Below are 17134 nucleotides of genomic sequence, written 5' to 3'. Positions count from 1 at the left end.
GCAGAGAGAAAATGCCCAGAGGAATCAGGATGGTGTTCCTATGATCACTCAAAGTGGCTGTGGCGTCCACTGACCTTTCCCATATTTGGTCTGTAGTCAAGAAGGACATCTCCACTACAGCCATTCCATCTCCTGCCCGGCCGATTTCACCTTATTTCAGAGATAGCATAGATTGTTTGGCTCATATAGCTTACTTCCCTGCCTGTCTGCAAGGGAAAACCAGCTCCTACTGCCTTGGCCCTTGTCATCTTGGTTTGTCATCATGGAGCCTCCTCCAGTTGCTATACCCAGTACACCCAGTATCTTCAAAGGGGGCTCTTGGGTTTCACAGTAGTTGCTTTGCCCACAGATCCCAGGTAAGATGTGAGTTCCTGGTTACTTTCTGCTGTGGGGATTGTAAGATCAAGATTCAACTCTTAAAGCAAATAAGGGGTGAGACTGATGAGGGATCTTGTTTGAATCACACCTCACACAGGCAGTTTTATTAGTGGCATTCCTAGATTGGAAAGGCTTGAATTTGCAATAATGTTAATTGTTCTCTTTTAAAATGGGTTTAATTTTTAATACAGATACTTCCTTCTGTGGCAGTCATTTTTTTGCAGGCTGACTACCTGATGTCCTGTGCATTGGAGAGGCTCTGTTGACTTTCCTCCATGTGATTTGAAGTAAAGTTCAATCAGAATAAATCCCAGTGTTCTGCCGGGATCTAGCTCTCTGTTGTCCCATGTTCCTACATGCCATCTGCATGCCCTTTGCCCTTGGCCACAGCTCTCTTCCCACAGGCTTCCTGCAAATTCCTCTCTGTGTGGTTATGTATACCTCCATCAGAAATCGGGCTGGATGCGGGACTTTCATTTTGTGGTAATATGGGAAATGACTGTGCCTAATGGAATAAGACCTTGCCAAATGACATTATAGATCTGCACTAGGGTCTGAGAATTTCTTCCAGGATTTCTTTTCTATGAAATTGTGTTTACCCGAGGCCATGAGACACCATCTGTAAACTGTACAGATCACAGGGGGCATAAAATGTGCATTGTTTGGGGTTGGCTCTGCTGCGGATGGCGTCACGTAACTGCAGGGGTGAAGATACCTTTTCAGTGGTGACATATTACAAAGGTTACACAGTTGTTCCCCGTCATAGCTGCCATATGATATGGTCCCAGTTCTGTGTGGCTCAGCAGGCTGCTCCTACAGCTGCGGCTTGAGCAATTCATGGTCACTAATAGGTGGAAAACACAGTCAGGCAGCTCAGTGGGGTACTGAGGGAGCACAACCCCTTGTCCGACCCTGTTAGTGCCATGCTGTGCAACATGGCCTTGAGGTGCCAGGATGGGGTGCCGCTGTGCAGTCTCTCCTCACCATGTCGCTTGGCATGCAGGCACGCCAACCTCCTGCAATTATGGAGTGCCACATCTTCCAGCAATCACTTAATCCACCATCCATAGAGCGAGGCTGGTCTGAAAGCCATCCTTCTGTGCCAGGAATCCTAAGAACTCAAAAATATGTGATGGTGAACACCTAGAAACTAGCACTTTTGACAGTGGTTACCCCCCCCTTGACCTGGCAGGTGTGTGAGCAGCCCTGCTCTGGGCTTTGCAGCATCATCCTATGCTGCAGCACTGTTGCAATCCCTGATTTTTTATACTGTGGAAACTGAGGCAAACAAAGTCTGAGTAAGTAGACCAGTGCTACACAGCAAGCCTGTGGCAGAGCTGGGAACTGAACACAGACTTTCTGACTCCCGGTCCTGCTCTTTAGCTACCCACTGAGCTCTGACGTGGGATGAAGTGAATCTCACCAGAGACATCAGATAACCACAGTCTAATTTGGTTTCTCTGTGCTCTGTACCCTGGGGAGATAGCAGACCTCTGGCCACGAAAGGCAAGTTATTGAGAGATTTACTGTTAATTCCTCCTTATGAGGTCCATCTTGTTATGTTTGGAGTTGCCATAGGTTTCTGTTTGTTTTGTCTGTTTTTTTGCGTGTGGGGCTTGTGTATTTTATTAAGCCCTTGGCTAGTATCTTGCGCATGTTTAAGATTTTACAAGGGTTTCTTTCGAGGTTATTCATTATAGCTTTCAAAGGTGGCCTATTCTGCAGGCTTGCTATTGAATGCCAATCTTTGATAGACTCATGTCTCACACAGGGGAGAAGACCATTTCTCATACGCTCATAATTAGTGTTCCCAAATGGTTCCCTAGCTGCTTTTCATAGCTCTACATTCACGTTGACCTTGGACTTTGAATGCTCCATGGCTTGTTGAAGTACAGTCATCAGAGAGACCAACAGAGAAACCTCCTTTTATTTTTATCACTTAAAAAAGAAAAGTCATCCAAGAGATGCCTTGCTAATACCTCATACTTTTTGATCTTCCACGGATCTGCTGGAGTCCATGGGGAAGGGAGTTGACTTCTCTCTGCCTCATCTCACTTTTTTCCCTGCCTTGTCTGCTGGTGCTGTGGGCAGTGGAAGGCTTTTAGTGACCTTAGTTATTGCTCTAAGACTTTTCGTGTTCTAAGGTTTTGGTAGTTATGTCCTTAAAAATTCTGTTTCAGACACACAGCAAATTAATTAGGTTGGGGAACAGATTTGGAGTATGTAGAATATTCTATGAGAAAGAGAAAACAGCTGCTTTTTTAGTACAAGTATGTATTTTTTGATTCAATGTGTAGTATAACACACCTGAAATTTAGAAAGATTTTTTCTTTGATCTACTTCATATTAAACATGCAACATGCATTTGCTGGTTGGTTTAAATTCTGGAGAAACTATTTCTATTATTTCGCTCTATATATAGAAGCAAGAACATTGTCTCCATTAGCAGATTTCCTTCCTCTAGGAAATGCTGAATTTTATTCTAACTGCAATTAATACGATTTAAAAAAATAAACCTTACTTAAAAGGACGTGAATTGATAACAGCCATGAAAAGGTTAATATTTTCTCTAAGCTTGCAGACAGATTTGCTTGCACTCTTTTTGCAGATGTCCCTGTGTTTTTCACAAAAACCCCAGTTTTAAGAATGGGTGTCTGATAATTTTTCAGCTGCCTCCCCCTCGTGGTAAATCTGAAAAACCTGTTTTCATGGAAATACTGAAAAGCTGGGTAAAGCTCAGCACTTGCATTTCAACAGATTTTTTTTGTTTGGTTGGTTGTTTGTTTTTTTCCGGAGGCGGGGGGCTTTCAAATGCAGAACAAATGTGAATTAAGGCAAGAACATATCAGCTCTTTCCAGGAACCAAAAGCCCAAGTCAGCTTAAATAAAAGAGCACAGATACCTCAAAGAACTTGGTGTAACAGCTGCAACTGGCTTGAGGCTTTTTCTGTCTCTCAAAACCATGCTCTTGCCCTTCCCTCTCTCCTCCCACTTCAGGCAGGCCTGAAGGTTGCAGCAGAAACTTCTCCTCTCTTCTTTTTTTGTGTGCCAAGTGCTCGGGAAGCAGGGCAGGGACTCACTCCCCAGCCCTGGGGCTCCTGGTCTTCCATGTCTCTCTCCAGAGTCGTGGTTCTGCCGCTGTACATTAGCTGCAAAACCTGATCCCTAGGCTTTGTGGTTTTGTCACACTGATATGGAAACAAAAATATTCACTACAGCTTGGAAGAGGAAAGATTCAGCAACCATGTTGACTAATGGTCAGTGCAAGTGAGAGATGAGCATTTCCTCCACAAGCATCCCAAGGAAGAGAGATGCAAAGCCATACTCCACCAGGTAATGTGTAACCCAAAACATGGTGGTTTGCAATCAAATGAAGTAAGACTGTCAGAAAGCCGTCTCTTCATGATGGAGTGAATGGTCACCATTCCTTAGACCATCATTTTCCCTCAGCTCGTTCTCCTTCTAGTCTGTAAAGGTCTTATGTGGTGCCTGAGTCCCCTCCGGTTCTCTGAAAAGAAAGCATATTGCTTCATTTCCTCTGCAACATGATCCTCTGAAGTGCAGGATGGACTTGAAAGGGTAAAGCTAAAAGGAGGAGGACAGCTTTTGTGGTTAAGGCTGTAGATGGTGACTTAAGAGAAATAGCCTCATTTCCTGGTTTTACCACAAATTGTGTGTGGTGGGGAGGAAGCTGCTCATATATTCTGAGCTTTTAGTGCCTTGTGTGCTAACCAGAGGAAAGGGCCTCTCCTTCCCTTCATCCTTTGTGTTTTTCCCATTTAACTGGAAAGTCTCTGGGATGAGAAATTGTCTTCTGCATTGTATATCTACACCAAGCTAATAAGGTCCCCGATGGGGCTAGGGCCTGTCAAAATGCTAATAATAATTTGGATACATTTAAAAAATCATACACCTATCCAGGCTTCTGTCCTCCCTCCCTATTAATGTCCCCATAACCAGTGACAGTTGTCATAATTAACATCAGTTGGCCTCATCCTTCCAGATGCATCCCTACTTTCAGGAGCAGGCCCAAAGAAAGTTTATCATCCTTGACAAGACAAAATGGCCTGTAGCCACCAGGTGTCCCCCTGCTCCATGGTTTGGAGGAGAACTGGGCCCTCCCACAGAAACCCATATTTTATTGTAAATTTGAAGTGAAATGCTGCTTGTAATTCTGGCCCCAAGTGATGGGCTCTTTCGTCTTCCCTCTAAGCAATGCAGTGGTGGCAAAGGCAGGCCTTAGCATGGCCCTTGGCGTGGTCCTGGTACGAGAACGACGGAGCTCAATGTACAATCACAAACTCACATCCCACAGAGTGAGAACATTAGCTGCAGAATGCTAAAGGTATATATTTTCAAAGTGTTGAAAGTCTGATTCTTTTCCCCAAAGAGGTGTTTTTTATTTCTGAAGCAGACACCCTAATGTGTTACAGTCTGAAGATATAGTTTTTGCAAAGTGGTAAGGGTACAACTTTTCAAGTATTTCAGTGATTGTAGTTGTTTATGAAGGCAGTTCAGAGGATTTAATTCTGCCTCAATCTATGCAGGAATTTCTGGGATTTGCTTCTTTTTGCACAAAACCCAGCTTTCTATTGAAGTGCAATTCTTTAATTAAAAACAGAGGGGGAAAAAGACAAAACAACCCAAAATAGCAATCCTCCCACAAGGGCTAATGGGCTTATTTTTCCTGTCCTGATTGTCAGAGCACAGTCCTGGGTTATGTGCAGGCTCAAATCTCTGTTTGGCCTAATGGATAGATTCTTTCTTTCTGAATTTCTCTGAATCAGTCAACATGAGGTGCTGAGCCTGGATTTCTCATGAGCCAGACCTAGTGGTGCAGAAGAGTAAATCTTCCCCCCCGCCCCCATCTTTTCCTCTTTAGAATATCCTTTATTATATGCTTTAAAATATCCTTTATCCTTTACCTTCAGCAAAAAGACATTTGATATGCTTCAAAAGCTCTGATTATCTCCAAGTGAATGTTTTTGCAAAAGCAATGGACTTAACATGTCCCCTGAGACTGCAAGACTCATGGAGGAAGGGAGAAGGCAGGATGCACAGGGTGCATGGGGAAGGCGTCTGGCAATGGGATATGCATATTTATTTTACCATTTGGGGTAAATTACCATTTGGGGGCACTGTAGAAGTGGATAATAAGTGGGCTTTGAGAACTGGGATAAAAAGAGCATTTTGTGAAGGAAAGCATGGGAAAAAATATGGAAGAGGGTGGAAAACAGACTCAGCACATGCTGATAGAATGAGAGGCTAAAGAAGAGGAGAGACAACCTAGGAGACCAGAGATACAGGTCTCCCTGTATGAACTGAAATGCAATATTTGGGGGGCAATATTTTATTCTAACATTGAGAATAACAACAACCAGGTTAACATCCATGAACACTGAAGCATTTTAAGTCAGTGGGGCACATTATTTTAATGTGAAAATTTGCATGTCCAGGGCAGATAAATCTACTTCCTGGGATATAAACAAGTATTTTTTCCTGTTTGCTAATCTACAAATAGTTCAATTAAATCAATTGATCAGCAATGGCTATTCCCTACTGTTTCTCTGAGTGTGAGATTAATTTCATGTTGTTCTGGAAAGCTCACCAGCAGGCAATCTTCTGGGCTCCCTCTACAGTCCATGGAGAGAACATGAGGATTTAAAGGTGTGCTTAATCATAAAGAAACAGGCTGTTAGCTCTAACTACACATTTATAGGAGTAACAGTGTTAACTGCAGGGATTTAAACAAATATCAAACATCTTTGCAAGCAAACTGCTCCTCTCACAGCTGCATGGTAGGTCTCTTGACTGACATCAGTGTAGTATCTTGGGTCATAGAACAGGTGTTCATACCTGTGTAATGCATAAACTGGGATTGGTAATGGGAAAATCAGGGCAGAATTTTTCCTCAGGTCACACTAAATTTCGTGCCGGCACTAGACAGCTCATATTACAAAATTTAGCATGGTAGACATAACTAGAATGGCTTTTTGAAACAAGAGTTAATACAGAAAACTTTGGTATAAAAGAATTATTTTATTATTGCTTAAAAAAATTGAGAAGAAAAATAAATTCCAATGTAGTAAGTTGTCAGAGGAGAGAAATACAATCCTATTTCATGAAGTTCAGGTTTGTCCTAAGGTATAAATACTACAACTAGAAACAGTAACTAAATTTCTTCCCGTCCATCTCCCCACACAGCAATAAATTAATAAAAATAGAGTGAACACAAATTATAGCTTGGACTAGAAGGAAAAAAAATAGAGACAGTCCATTTTTCCTGAATTTTTTATTGTACTACTCCTGGAATTATACTGGAAAACAGAAAGGGTGAAACTGTGATCTTACTGAAATCAGCTGTAGAATTTTACTCACTGTGAGGTTTTCACTCTAGTGTCAGGCATCAGTTGAGAAGACTCACAGCTGGTCTCCTTACATAGTCAGTGAAGGCAAAAAAAAGACATATTTGCAATAAGTCTTTGCTGCGTTAGACAAATTCATAGCAGGTTAAATGCAGGAAGCATGTTGCTTTAATGAAGTCCTGCAGATGAAACAGTCCTAGAAGTAGCTACAAACACCTCTACTGGGTATATGTCCTGCAGGGCGTAACACTGGCTCTCATCAACATCACTTATTGAAGGTGCACTTAGCCTACCAGTTACTAACACTGAAAGCTGTTAAATTAAATGAATAAGTAAATAAAAAAAAGGTTTCCAACCAGCTTATTTTTGGGACAGTCCTCGACTGGTACTAACAAAGGAAAGGTAAATTTGTTCAGAGAGTATGGGAGGAACAAGTCAACCAGAATATTTTGTGCTTGTTCCATCAACATATCATGCTCAGTACATATCGCTGTACGGACCCATACATTGAATGTTGAGTGATGTTCCCTGAAACGCTCAGATGGAATCCTCAGAGATATGAAAATGAATTGCCGACATCTGAATAATTTAATTTTGCTTAATCTGAATAATTTAACTTTGCTTGTTTGGGAAAATCATAGCCCTAAACCAGAAACGTTCAGGATTTTGTCATTGGAGTTTACTTATACAAATGTCACAGGTTTGATACACCACTGTTGTGTTTTAATTATATCGGTGTCATGACCTTTTGCAGGAACAGGCTAAAATTGGCCCAAATACTAAGCTAGGAACTGTCCATATTAAAGTAAAACAAATTTAAATGAACGTAACAAAACTGATACCAGATGAAAAGCTGTATCAACTGGGTTGAGGTAAAAATAGCCACTGAATTGGTATTATGTATATAGTCTAAAAGACAGTGGAGAACTGGGTCAGATCTTTGGCTCCTTTTGTCCAGAGGAAACATTTGTGTTCCTTTCCAAAAGATTTTTTTCCTGCTGAAATGCTACAGCATTGTAAGAAGACATTGAGATTGCAATAGTTCCGGTGTTAATAAAGATAGCTAATAAGGATTTGAACACTGCAGCACTTTTCTTTCATGAAGGTTGTAGTGCTCATAACAATGCAGCTCCCTTCTCACAAAATGGGTTGAAGATGTGGAGATCATGTAGAGCAGCGTTAAGGAAGATTATAGGGAGCATTTTGGCCCTAGGTGTTCTGAAGTGGAGACCATAGTTTAAAGTGCTGGGGGAATGTCTACAGACAAAAGGAGTTACTCAAATTAGAATTGAACTCATGCCATAGTGCACATAATCCCCTGTTCAAAGGAAGTGATGGACGATCCACAAGAAGTGTGTTAGCAGGAAGCTGGGTTTATGCCTCTTCAAAAATATCAGAAAATAAACTCCTGCCTTTGGAGGAGAAAAACCCACAAACTTAAGAGTGGTGGATGATCTTAATGTACAAGGGGTTGCGGGTTCTTATCCCAGATGAGCTCTTCAACTTGCCTGCAAAGTGGAAGCTACTTATTGAACTGCTAGGGAGAAGCAGAGGGATAAAGGAGAAGCAATGCAACAATGATAAGCTGATGCACAGGTATAAATGACTTTGGGTGTGAAAGGGGCAGAGGAACTGTCAAAATAAAGTGACCGAGTGAACCATTTTACCTCTTAGGAAATCAGTGGTTGACTGCATTCCTCTCTAATTACTCCTGGCTCAGGATTTGCTGGGTTTTATTAACCCAAAGACTGTTTAAATTTGTCCAGACAGTAAAATGCTGCATTGCTTGGTAGTTGATGCGTCTCTTGCAAATTTGCAAGATGATCCTGAGAAATACGTGATAGCTTGTGTTATATTAGAAAAGCATTGCACAAACCAGCCTGACTCTCAGGGGGCACATAGAGATGTGGGGTGAAGGTAGTTTTCAGTAGTCCTTCCCCCTTTCCTAGATTCTAACCTGCTCCCTAACCACTCCTCAGCCACCTAGAGGAGTCCTGGCCTCATGCTCTCCAGCACTCAGCATTTCCTACCACATAAGGTGGCTGGGGTGCAAAACCAGGAAGAACTTTACAAACTCTCTACGTTAGAGAGACATGGACCTATCGGAGCAGGTCCAGGGAAGGGCCACAAAAATGATCAGCGGGATGGAACACCTCTCCTATGAAGAAAGGCTGAGAGAGTTGGCATTCTTCAGCCTAAAGAAGTGAAAGCTCCGGGGAGACCTTATGGCAGCCTTTCAATACTTAGAGGAGACTTATAAGAAAGATGGGGACAAATTTTTAGCAGGGCCTGTTGTGGTAGGACAAGGCGTAATGGTTTTAAACTACGAGAGGGTAGATTCAGACCAGATAGAAGGAAAAAAATTTTTTACAATGAGGGTGGTGAAACACTGGAACAGGTTGCCCAGAGCTCAGGCTGCACGGGGCTCTGAGCAACCTGATCTAGTTGAAGATGTCCCTGCTCATTGCAGTGGGGTTGGACTAGATGACCTTTAAAATCCCTTCCAACCCACACCATTCTATGATTCTAAGATCAGGCATTAATCAGTGCAGGGAGTGTGCATGTATGCATGTGCATGGTCCTGATGAGGGACAAGACTAGTCTTGTTCCAGGTGTTTGAACAGCGTAAGGCAGGGAGGGATGTGTTGGTAACAACAGCAATGACTACAAAGGAATTTATCACTGGCACAGTTAGTGGGGAAAGCCATGCAAGAGTCCAGGTCTATCCAGATAGACCCAAGATCGATCTAACCTTAACTGAACCAGTATGGATTTTAGCATCAGGGCCTCATACTTTCAAGGATGACTTAAAAGTTACTAAAAAACCTTCAGTCGTTGATGCTTACTCACAGTTAACTTTACTTTAGTCTTCATTGGCTAAACAGGCATTTAGATGTCTACTTGTAGACATCAGATTTAGGAGTCTTAACGGGCAGCTGAATTCCATCCTGTGTGTATCTATCTCAGGAATTGCCAGACTGGAGGTTGCTAGCTCCTCCAGAGAAGGAGGATGCTAGGCCAAACACACTAAGATTTGGCCTTCTGCCTTTTTTTCTCAAGAGAGAGTTGTTTCCTACCACATGGTTACAGAATGGTTGTGGCATAAGTACTGCTCTGGTATCTCTAACAGAGAGAGACACACACCTAGCTAAGCTTGGTCCCACAGTCTAGGCAGCTGAATGTCTGCACAACTGTACTTATGACCTATTTGCACTGTCCTGTTACATACATGATTTAACATACATGAAACTACCACCCTCAGGCTCTATATTCCTTGGGGATATTGCATACAATATCTAGGACAAGCAGGGTCACAGGCTGCTTTTGTGAGGCTGAAATGCTGCAAGACCCAATTAAATACTTTGTTAGTACTTCAGACCCAAACCCAAACTCCAAATCACATAATTATTCTTCACCACCACCACTGTGTTTCAGGGCACACCACATCCAAACCTAACTTTATTTACATCATCCTATCTCCCAGGCTAACTTACTCTGAAGGAAACCTCCATTCTAATGTGTGCCTCACAAATTATTCATCCTTTCCTGCACCAAGACACTGCATACCTGTTAGGGCAGCAATTAGGATGAGGTACTCTAAGAACATCACAAGATAGGGTCTTTCGATTTTAGGAGTCTGCAGACCCTTTTTCTTCCCATTGCTTTTAGCTGTTAAAAGTTGGTAGTTTAAGAAAAGCAACTTTAGGAAAAAATATTTTGAATCACATAAAGTTTATTTACTTAGTAAAGTTATATTACAATATATACAGTTTCTATTTACATATACACCTTTCTAAGAAATGAAGCACCATATGATACAGTTAGTATTTTAGAGGAATTTACAGAAATTTTATTTTTGCATCCAAATAGTTATATCTACAGACACACCTTGGTTAGAACCGAGTTCTCCTAAGACACTGACTTCAGTGGGTTTTGGATTAGACTGCTAGTGAAGTTACTAAAGAGAAATTTAATTGCTGTCAGTTATCAATCTGCTGTGCTTCAGGATAAGAGCTCTTAGCTATGTCATTGCAGGGGCTATATGTAAACTTACTCCTCAGAGAAAGTCAGAGGTATAGATAGAAAGTGTTTTGTAAGACAAAGAATGCAACAATTTCATCAGTAAGATTTTTACTGTCATCAGAAACAGAGTTTCATTAGAATGGAAAAAAACACTGCTTAAGCGTTTATATGCATTATGTAAAGTAAAGAACCTGGAAGCTTATGTAACATGGTATCACGCATTCCCCAAGGAATCCATTTACTCTTGAAGAGCCCAGTCTTACAGCTACTGAAACTCGTGGCATGATCCCCTTAACTCAAGGAGAAAGTCGAGCTGTTCGCTTTGTAATCTATGCCACTGTCAAGAAAAAAGAAGGCTCTGTCCAAGGTACAAAATTTCCTTCAAGTGAATAAAAGACATTTGGAGAGGGAAAATGTAAAGTGAGGTATTTAATAAGCTACAGGAAAAAAGAAAGCACCTAGACTGTTTTGAAAAACATCTTAGATATTTTACATAAGTAATTGTTACATTCACCTGATTGTGGGTCAAGTTTTGTATAAACTATTTATACCTTTCGCGCTACCTAATTTATGCTTTTCATATTTTTGCTTCGCTAGATGTCAGATCTAATGGCTGGAAGAAAGCATTGTTACTCTGAGGACAGTTGTTATGACAGACACAGGTGTTGATCAACATCATTGGCTTTTTTAGGACTTTGCCCTGAGGACAGCGAAACTCAACTTGAATCGTTTTGGTGTTATGTGGCGTACAGCATCGCCCATCATTGCAGACGCCACAGTAACGAGGTTTGTATGTCTGCACACTAGTGCAGTTCTTGTATTCAAAGCGAACAGCTTTCAGGGACTTCTTTGTTCGGATACATTTCTTCCCTTTCTAAGAGAAATATGAAGAGACATTAGATATATCATTGCATAAGACAAAGAAGTTAGAAATTGACATGCAAGGATATATATAGGTCTACTCTGAAAACTTAAATTTGTTGTCTTCGCTCATTCAACAGTGATAAGACTCTGCAACTACTTCAGCAGTTACTTACGGTAACTCCTGCAATATCTGCCCTTTGACACCAGTGTGTTATTAGGCCAGTAATAAATGACAAATAATTAAAGCCCACTCTTGTCATCTGAGACAAGCCAAACCAACATTAATTATGAAACTATACTCTATTGGAAAACTTCTCAGGCTAGTGCAGTTCCGTCAGAGAATCAGGAAGCCAAATGAGCAAGTTACAGGAATAGATTCAGGGGAAAAAAAAGAGGGCTAAAATGAACCTTAAAAAATCATAGCCCATTCTCGTGACCCAAAGCAGAACCAGCTTTATCCATGTTACTCTTAACAGATGGTTGTCTAACTTGTCCTTGGAACTCTTCAGTGACAGAGACTCCACATCTGCCCCAGACAATCCTAACAGTTCACTATTCTTACTGCTTGGAAGGTTTTCACTCATGTCTTAATTTTTATACAGTCTAAACTCACCATTTCTTGTTATATCCCCCATGGACTCAGAACACGCTGCAATATCTGAACACAGTTATGAGAATGCATCTCTGTTCTCTTGCATTCAGAAAAAGTTCAGTTCAATCAATTTTTCCCTAGCTGAACATGTTTTCTAGACCTCTCATCATTCCTGTTAGTCTCCCCAACTCTTCCCAAATGCTTCATATCCTTTTCAAAACACAGTATTTAAAACTGCGCAGAGTATTCAGCAAAGGCCTTAGCAATGCTTTTCAACACTCAGAACACTACATAAAGTGATGGTCCTCTTACCTAGCTAGACGTTACTGACAGTAACACTTGTATAATGTGTAGAAGCAGCAAAAAAGTCAGCTCCCTTAGATACACATTTATTGCACCTGAAGTATCAGTGTTGGATTTGCTTTTGGAAAAAGCATCATAAGGATTAAGATAAGGTTTCATCTACCCAAGCAGATTTTGCAGTGTTTCACATATTTCTCTGCAGTTCCAGATGCTCAACAGACTAGAAATCTGACATACCCATTCTGCATGATTGGAGCAGCTCTGAAGTACACATACAGGTAGTACAATGGCATTTGTGGGAGAAGTTAGACTGCATGAGCTGTCAAAATAGTCTGCACATGAAACACATCTGATCTGTTTGGGATGGCTCAAATTATCATAGACTTATAGAATGGTGTGGGTTGGAAGGGATTTTAAAGGTCATCTAGTCCAACCCCACTGCAATGAGCAGGGACATTTTCAACTAGATCAGGTTGCTCAGAGCCCCGTCCACCCTGAACTTGAATGTTTCCAGGGATGGGGCATCTACCACCTCTCCGGGCAACCTGTTCCAGTGTTTCACCACCCTCATTGTAAAAAATTTTCTTCCTTATATCTGGTCTGAATCTACCCTCTTGTAGTTTAAAACCATTACGCCTTGTCCTACCACAACAGGCCCTGCTAAAAAGTCTGTTCCCATCTTTCTTATAAGCCTCCTTTAAGTATTGAAAGGCTGCCATAAGGTCTCCCCAGAGCTTTCACTTCTTTAGGCTGAAGAATGCCAACTCTCTCAGCCTTTCCTTATAGGAGAGGTGTTCCGTGCCTCTGATCATTTTTGTGGCCCTTCCCTGGACCCGCTCCAACAGGTCCATGTCTTTCCTGTGCTGAGGACCCCAGAGCTGGACGCAGTACTCCAGGTGGGGTCTCAACAGAGCGGAGTAGAGGGGCAGAATCACCTTCCTCGGCCTGTTGAACGTGCAGCACAAAGCTACTAAGCAAACACAGCATGTCTAATGCTTTCCAAATACACTGGGCTTGCGGCACACATGCTAGAAAGTGTATTTACATACACTTGCATCTGGAGCATTCTAGACCATAATATCGTAACCTTGGAATTGCAGCTGAAGAGTCCCTGCTCCCCTGCCGCTCTTTGCAGCATACCTTATCAGATGGCTCTTCATTTTCACAAGGTCTTATCGTGCAAAGCCGTGTCTGCTTCACCATCTCACACTGTTGATTTCTGTTGGTAACACGGGTAGAGAAGCCCATTCCACAGCTTTTGGAACAAGCACTCCATTCTGTTGTCTGCTCAATACAATTGGCACTTGAATCCGACACATCGATCCCGAGTGTGGCCTCTTGTCTGTAGGCTGGAGACAAAACCCCACAGAACTTTATTACAAGAAAAAATCATGTGAAAACCCAGTATCTAACTGAACTCCACCAGTTCTGGGAAGAAACATGAGACAAAAAAAAAAGGTCCAAAATTCATGCTTTTGATAGGATTTACGAATTTTAAAAGCTTCCTTTTTAGGAGCCCTGGATGGCAACTTCCTACATCTAAAAATAACAGAAAGGTGCATATCAGTGGAATCAGCAAAGCATTTAGATTCAGTTCACTCAAGTCCACAGCTGGAAGAATTACTGCCAATTCCAGTTTAGAACTCTAATAACTCTTTATTCCTCACTCTTTCCAATGGAAATACATCACAAATCTCTTCTAAAGCTACGTCATAAAAATATTTGTAGCAGATGATATGATTTGAGAGAGGCTGAATGATTTATCTAAACTAATAAACAGCATGAAAGTAAAGTCCTTTACTCTGAGAGTCATAAAGTCACCCGATCTCGTCAATTATTGACATATTATAGCCAGGGTGATGGTGGGGAGAGAGGAAGGAAGTAATTTCCAGGAATTTTCACAGCTATTCAAAGCCATAGCCAACTCTGATCATTGTCCTTCCCTCATGGCAGTGTTAAGTTGTATTATGCAAATATTGCTAACTGTATAGTTTGGTTCAGCGGTTATCACAGGAGTAAACAGAATGAGGTAACACGACTGAGCTGTCAGTCACACCTCTTGCTGTGAAGCCCCTCTACAACAGCATTTTTGCCTTTTGCATGGTAAAGCTCTGAAGAGGTGGCCTCCCAAGAGGGATGGCCATTGCTAGAAAGAATGCAGATAATCCATCTGTAGGCATTTTACAGATTAGCCTGTCACCGTCAAGCAAATCAAAGAAAAGGAAAAATACTAGGAAGGTGGCAAGCTTTTTGTTTATACCTTATGTGCCTTACAACTGACTCTTCATAGCGCTCTGACAAGTTATTAGGACATTTCTTCCTGGATCCTTCCTTACTTGTTTTTTCAAATGGATTAGCCGAGTTTCAGCATAACTAACTGCTTAAGACCACAAAGAGCAATGACTGGAAGAGAATGCAGTGCCCTCAACTCTCAGTAAAAGTAGCTTATGAAAATTCATGTTGAACTAATAGTTTAATTTAAAAGGGATGGGGACATAATTCAGTAAGAAAACAGGGAAAATACTATGCAGCTTTATTTTTTTCAATTACAAAAGCAGTTTGAGTTCTGTATTTTGGAATGGGATTTTTTTTTTTTTCAAATCCACTCACTGTGTTTATAACCACTGCTTCTCCAAGTACTTTGTAATGCTTTTGATGCCAACAATAATGATGAGAGCTCTAGCACAGACGAGCAGGAATTTGTTGGCATTTTAGCTACCAGGCTGACCACTTGTAATAGCTGGGGAATTTAAGGGGGAAAAAAAGTCTCTTGTATACTAAGCTGTTAGAGTAGTATTTATGATGCAACATCTCCTTGCAGAGCAAGTAGCAAGACTGCAGCTTTGATCTGGGGGTGGAAATAATGTCTGGAGGATTACGAGCTTGCCCCTGTTTTGTTCCACTCACCGAACTACCCTGTACCAGATAAACAGCAATTTCAGAACTGGGAACCAACTCAGGTTAACCACCTTTTAAAACTGCTATGCGCATTCATCCTCTGAATATCTTTTGTTTTACCTATCGAGCTCTGCCTTTACTTGTAACCACTGCAGACTTGCTAGTGACTCTAGATGAGAAAAAAGAGCAGAACAAACCGACCGCACAAAGCAATGCATCTTAGCTTTGGCGACCCCATGGGTATTTCCAGCACGATACGACCTCCTCCTCCTCCTCACAATGACCGCGATAATTAGTTTGCATTTCCTCACCAGCCATAGCAAAACCTCCCAGAATCACTTCATCTTTAGGGTCACAGATCCACTTCTCACAGCACTCGCCAGGGACTTCGATTTTTCTGGGGAAAGGACAGTCGGGGCCGGGAAGCAGCAGGTCCAGGTTACAGCGGGGCAGACAGCCGATCTGTCCGTCCCGGCAGGTGCACTGGTACTTGCAGCTGGGCTGGAACGTCTCCCCGTTGCGATAAATCATCCCGTCAAACACGCAGTTGTCTCCCTCCAGCACTAGCGCGGAAAGCGAACGCGTTTCACTCACACAGAGAGCACTCGGCGCCCTCCCCCTGCCTCCCAAAACACCGCGGCGGAGCGGGCCACGCTTGCCCCCCCCCCCCCCCCCCCCCGCAGCAGCGGGAAAGCCCCCGGCCCGCCGCGGCGCAGGCAGTCCCGACGAAGGGGCGCTTGGCCCGAGGGCAGGCGGGGGGACAGCGGGGACGGGGACAGCGACAGCGCCAGCGGACGCCGCGGCGGGCCCCCGCCCGGGGAGGGTCGCCCCACCGCCCCGGGGAGGGCTGCCGCAGGCGGGGGACGCCCCGCCGGCCTCCCAGCCCCGGTGTCCCGTCCCCCCCCCCCGGGGGTGCCCGCCCGCCACCTACCCATGCAGATGCCGGCGGCCCCGCCGCCGTCCTCGGGGCCGCGGTCGCAGTAGAGGCCGCTGCTCTCGTCGCAGGGCAGCAGCGGGGAGCAGCTCTCGCCGCGCTGCCGGGCGCACACCAGGCAGCAGGAGCACCCGTCCAGCACGGCGGGCACCCCCGGGGCGCAGCGCGGCGGCTCGGCCGGGCAGCGCCCGCCGCAGGGCCGGGGACACGCCGGCTCCCGGCCGCTCACCTGCGGGGACAAAGCGGCCCCCAGGGCCGGGTCACGGGGCCGGCCCGGCCGCCGGCTCCCCCCCCGCCCGCCGGCCCCGCCGGGCGCCCCGCACTTGCCTCGCACAGCCGGAGGAGGAGGAGGAGCAGCAGGGCGGGCAGGCCCTGCCCGCCGCCCGTCGCCATGGTCCCGGCCGCCGCCTCCCCGCCGCACCGCTCGGCTCTGCCGGCAGAGCCATTGCGGCCGCTTATATAGAGGCCGTTGGGGACCCCCCCCCCCTCCGCCGCCACCCCCCCGCGGCGGGCAGCGCGGGCCGGAGGCGGGGAGCTGGAGCCGGGCCGGGCGCTGCGCTCCCCCCGCTCCTCCCGCCACCTGCCCCGGCGGCGCCGAGCCGCTGCCCCGGCCCCGCCGGGCCCGCACGACCCCGCGCAGGCCGCCTCCGGGCGGCACGGGCGGGAGCCCTCTCCCCGGAGGCGTTACGTGGAGAGGGGCCCGGAGCCCCGAGGGCAGAGCCGGCCCCTTCCCGGGCGTCGGGCCGGCCGAGCGCCTGAGGCGAGGGGCTCCCCCGG

General features: G+C 44.5%; 1 protein-coding gene across 1 annotated transcript; it reads right to left on the bottom strand.

The window, feature by feature from the left end:
* Positions 1–10456: 10456 nt before the first annotated feature.
* On the bottom strand, positions 10457–16805 carry CCN3 (cellular communication network factor 3). The gene is made up of 5 exons (XM_052788458.1): positions 16685–16805; positions 16355–16586; positions 15735–15986; positions 13666–13874; positions 10457–11640 (listed from the first exon to the last, which is right to left on the bottom strand). Exons 1-5 carry the CDS (start codon positions 16748–16750, stop codon positions 11344–11346), a joined length of 1056 nt encoding a protein of 351 aa, XP_052644418.1. The 5' UTR covers positions 16751–16805; the 3' UTR covers positions 10457–11343.
* Between the last annotated feature and the right edge of the window lie 329 nt (positions 16806–17134).

Source organism: Harpia harpyja, chromosome 5 (assembly GCF_026419915.1).
Source record: "Harpia harpyja isolate bHarHar1 chromosome 5, bHarHar1 primary haplotype, whole genome shotgun sequence".
In the NCBI taxonomy this organism is placed as follows: domain Eukaryota; kingdom Metazoa; phylum Chordata; class Aves; order Accipitriformes; family Accipitridae; genus Harpia; species Harpia harpyja.
Note: the sequence above shows the minus strand (reverse complement) of the source record. Positions and strands in the feature narration are given on the sequence as shown.

Bases quoted from the DNA above. Each gene is read 5' to 3' on its own strand.
- CCN3 (XM_052788458.1), bottom strand. From the start codon at position 16,750: ATGGCGACGGGCGGCGGGCAGGGCCTGCCCGCCCTGCTGCTCCTCCTC. The intron at 16,587-16,684 runs GCAAGTGCGGGG...TTGTCCCCGCAG, and splicing joins TCCTCCTCCGGCTGTGCGAG to GTGAGCGGCCGGGAGCCGGC. The intron at 11,641-13,665 runs GTATGCTGCAAA...TATTTCTCTTAG, and splicing joins ATGAAGAGCCATCTGATAAG to AAAGGGAAGAAATGTATCCG.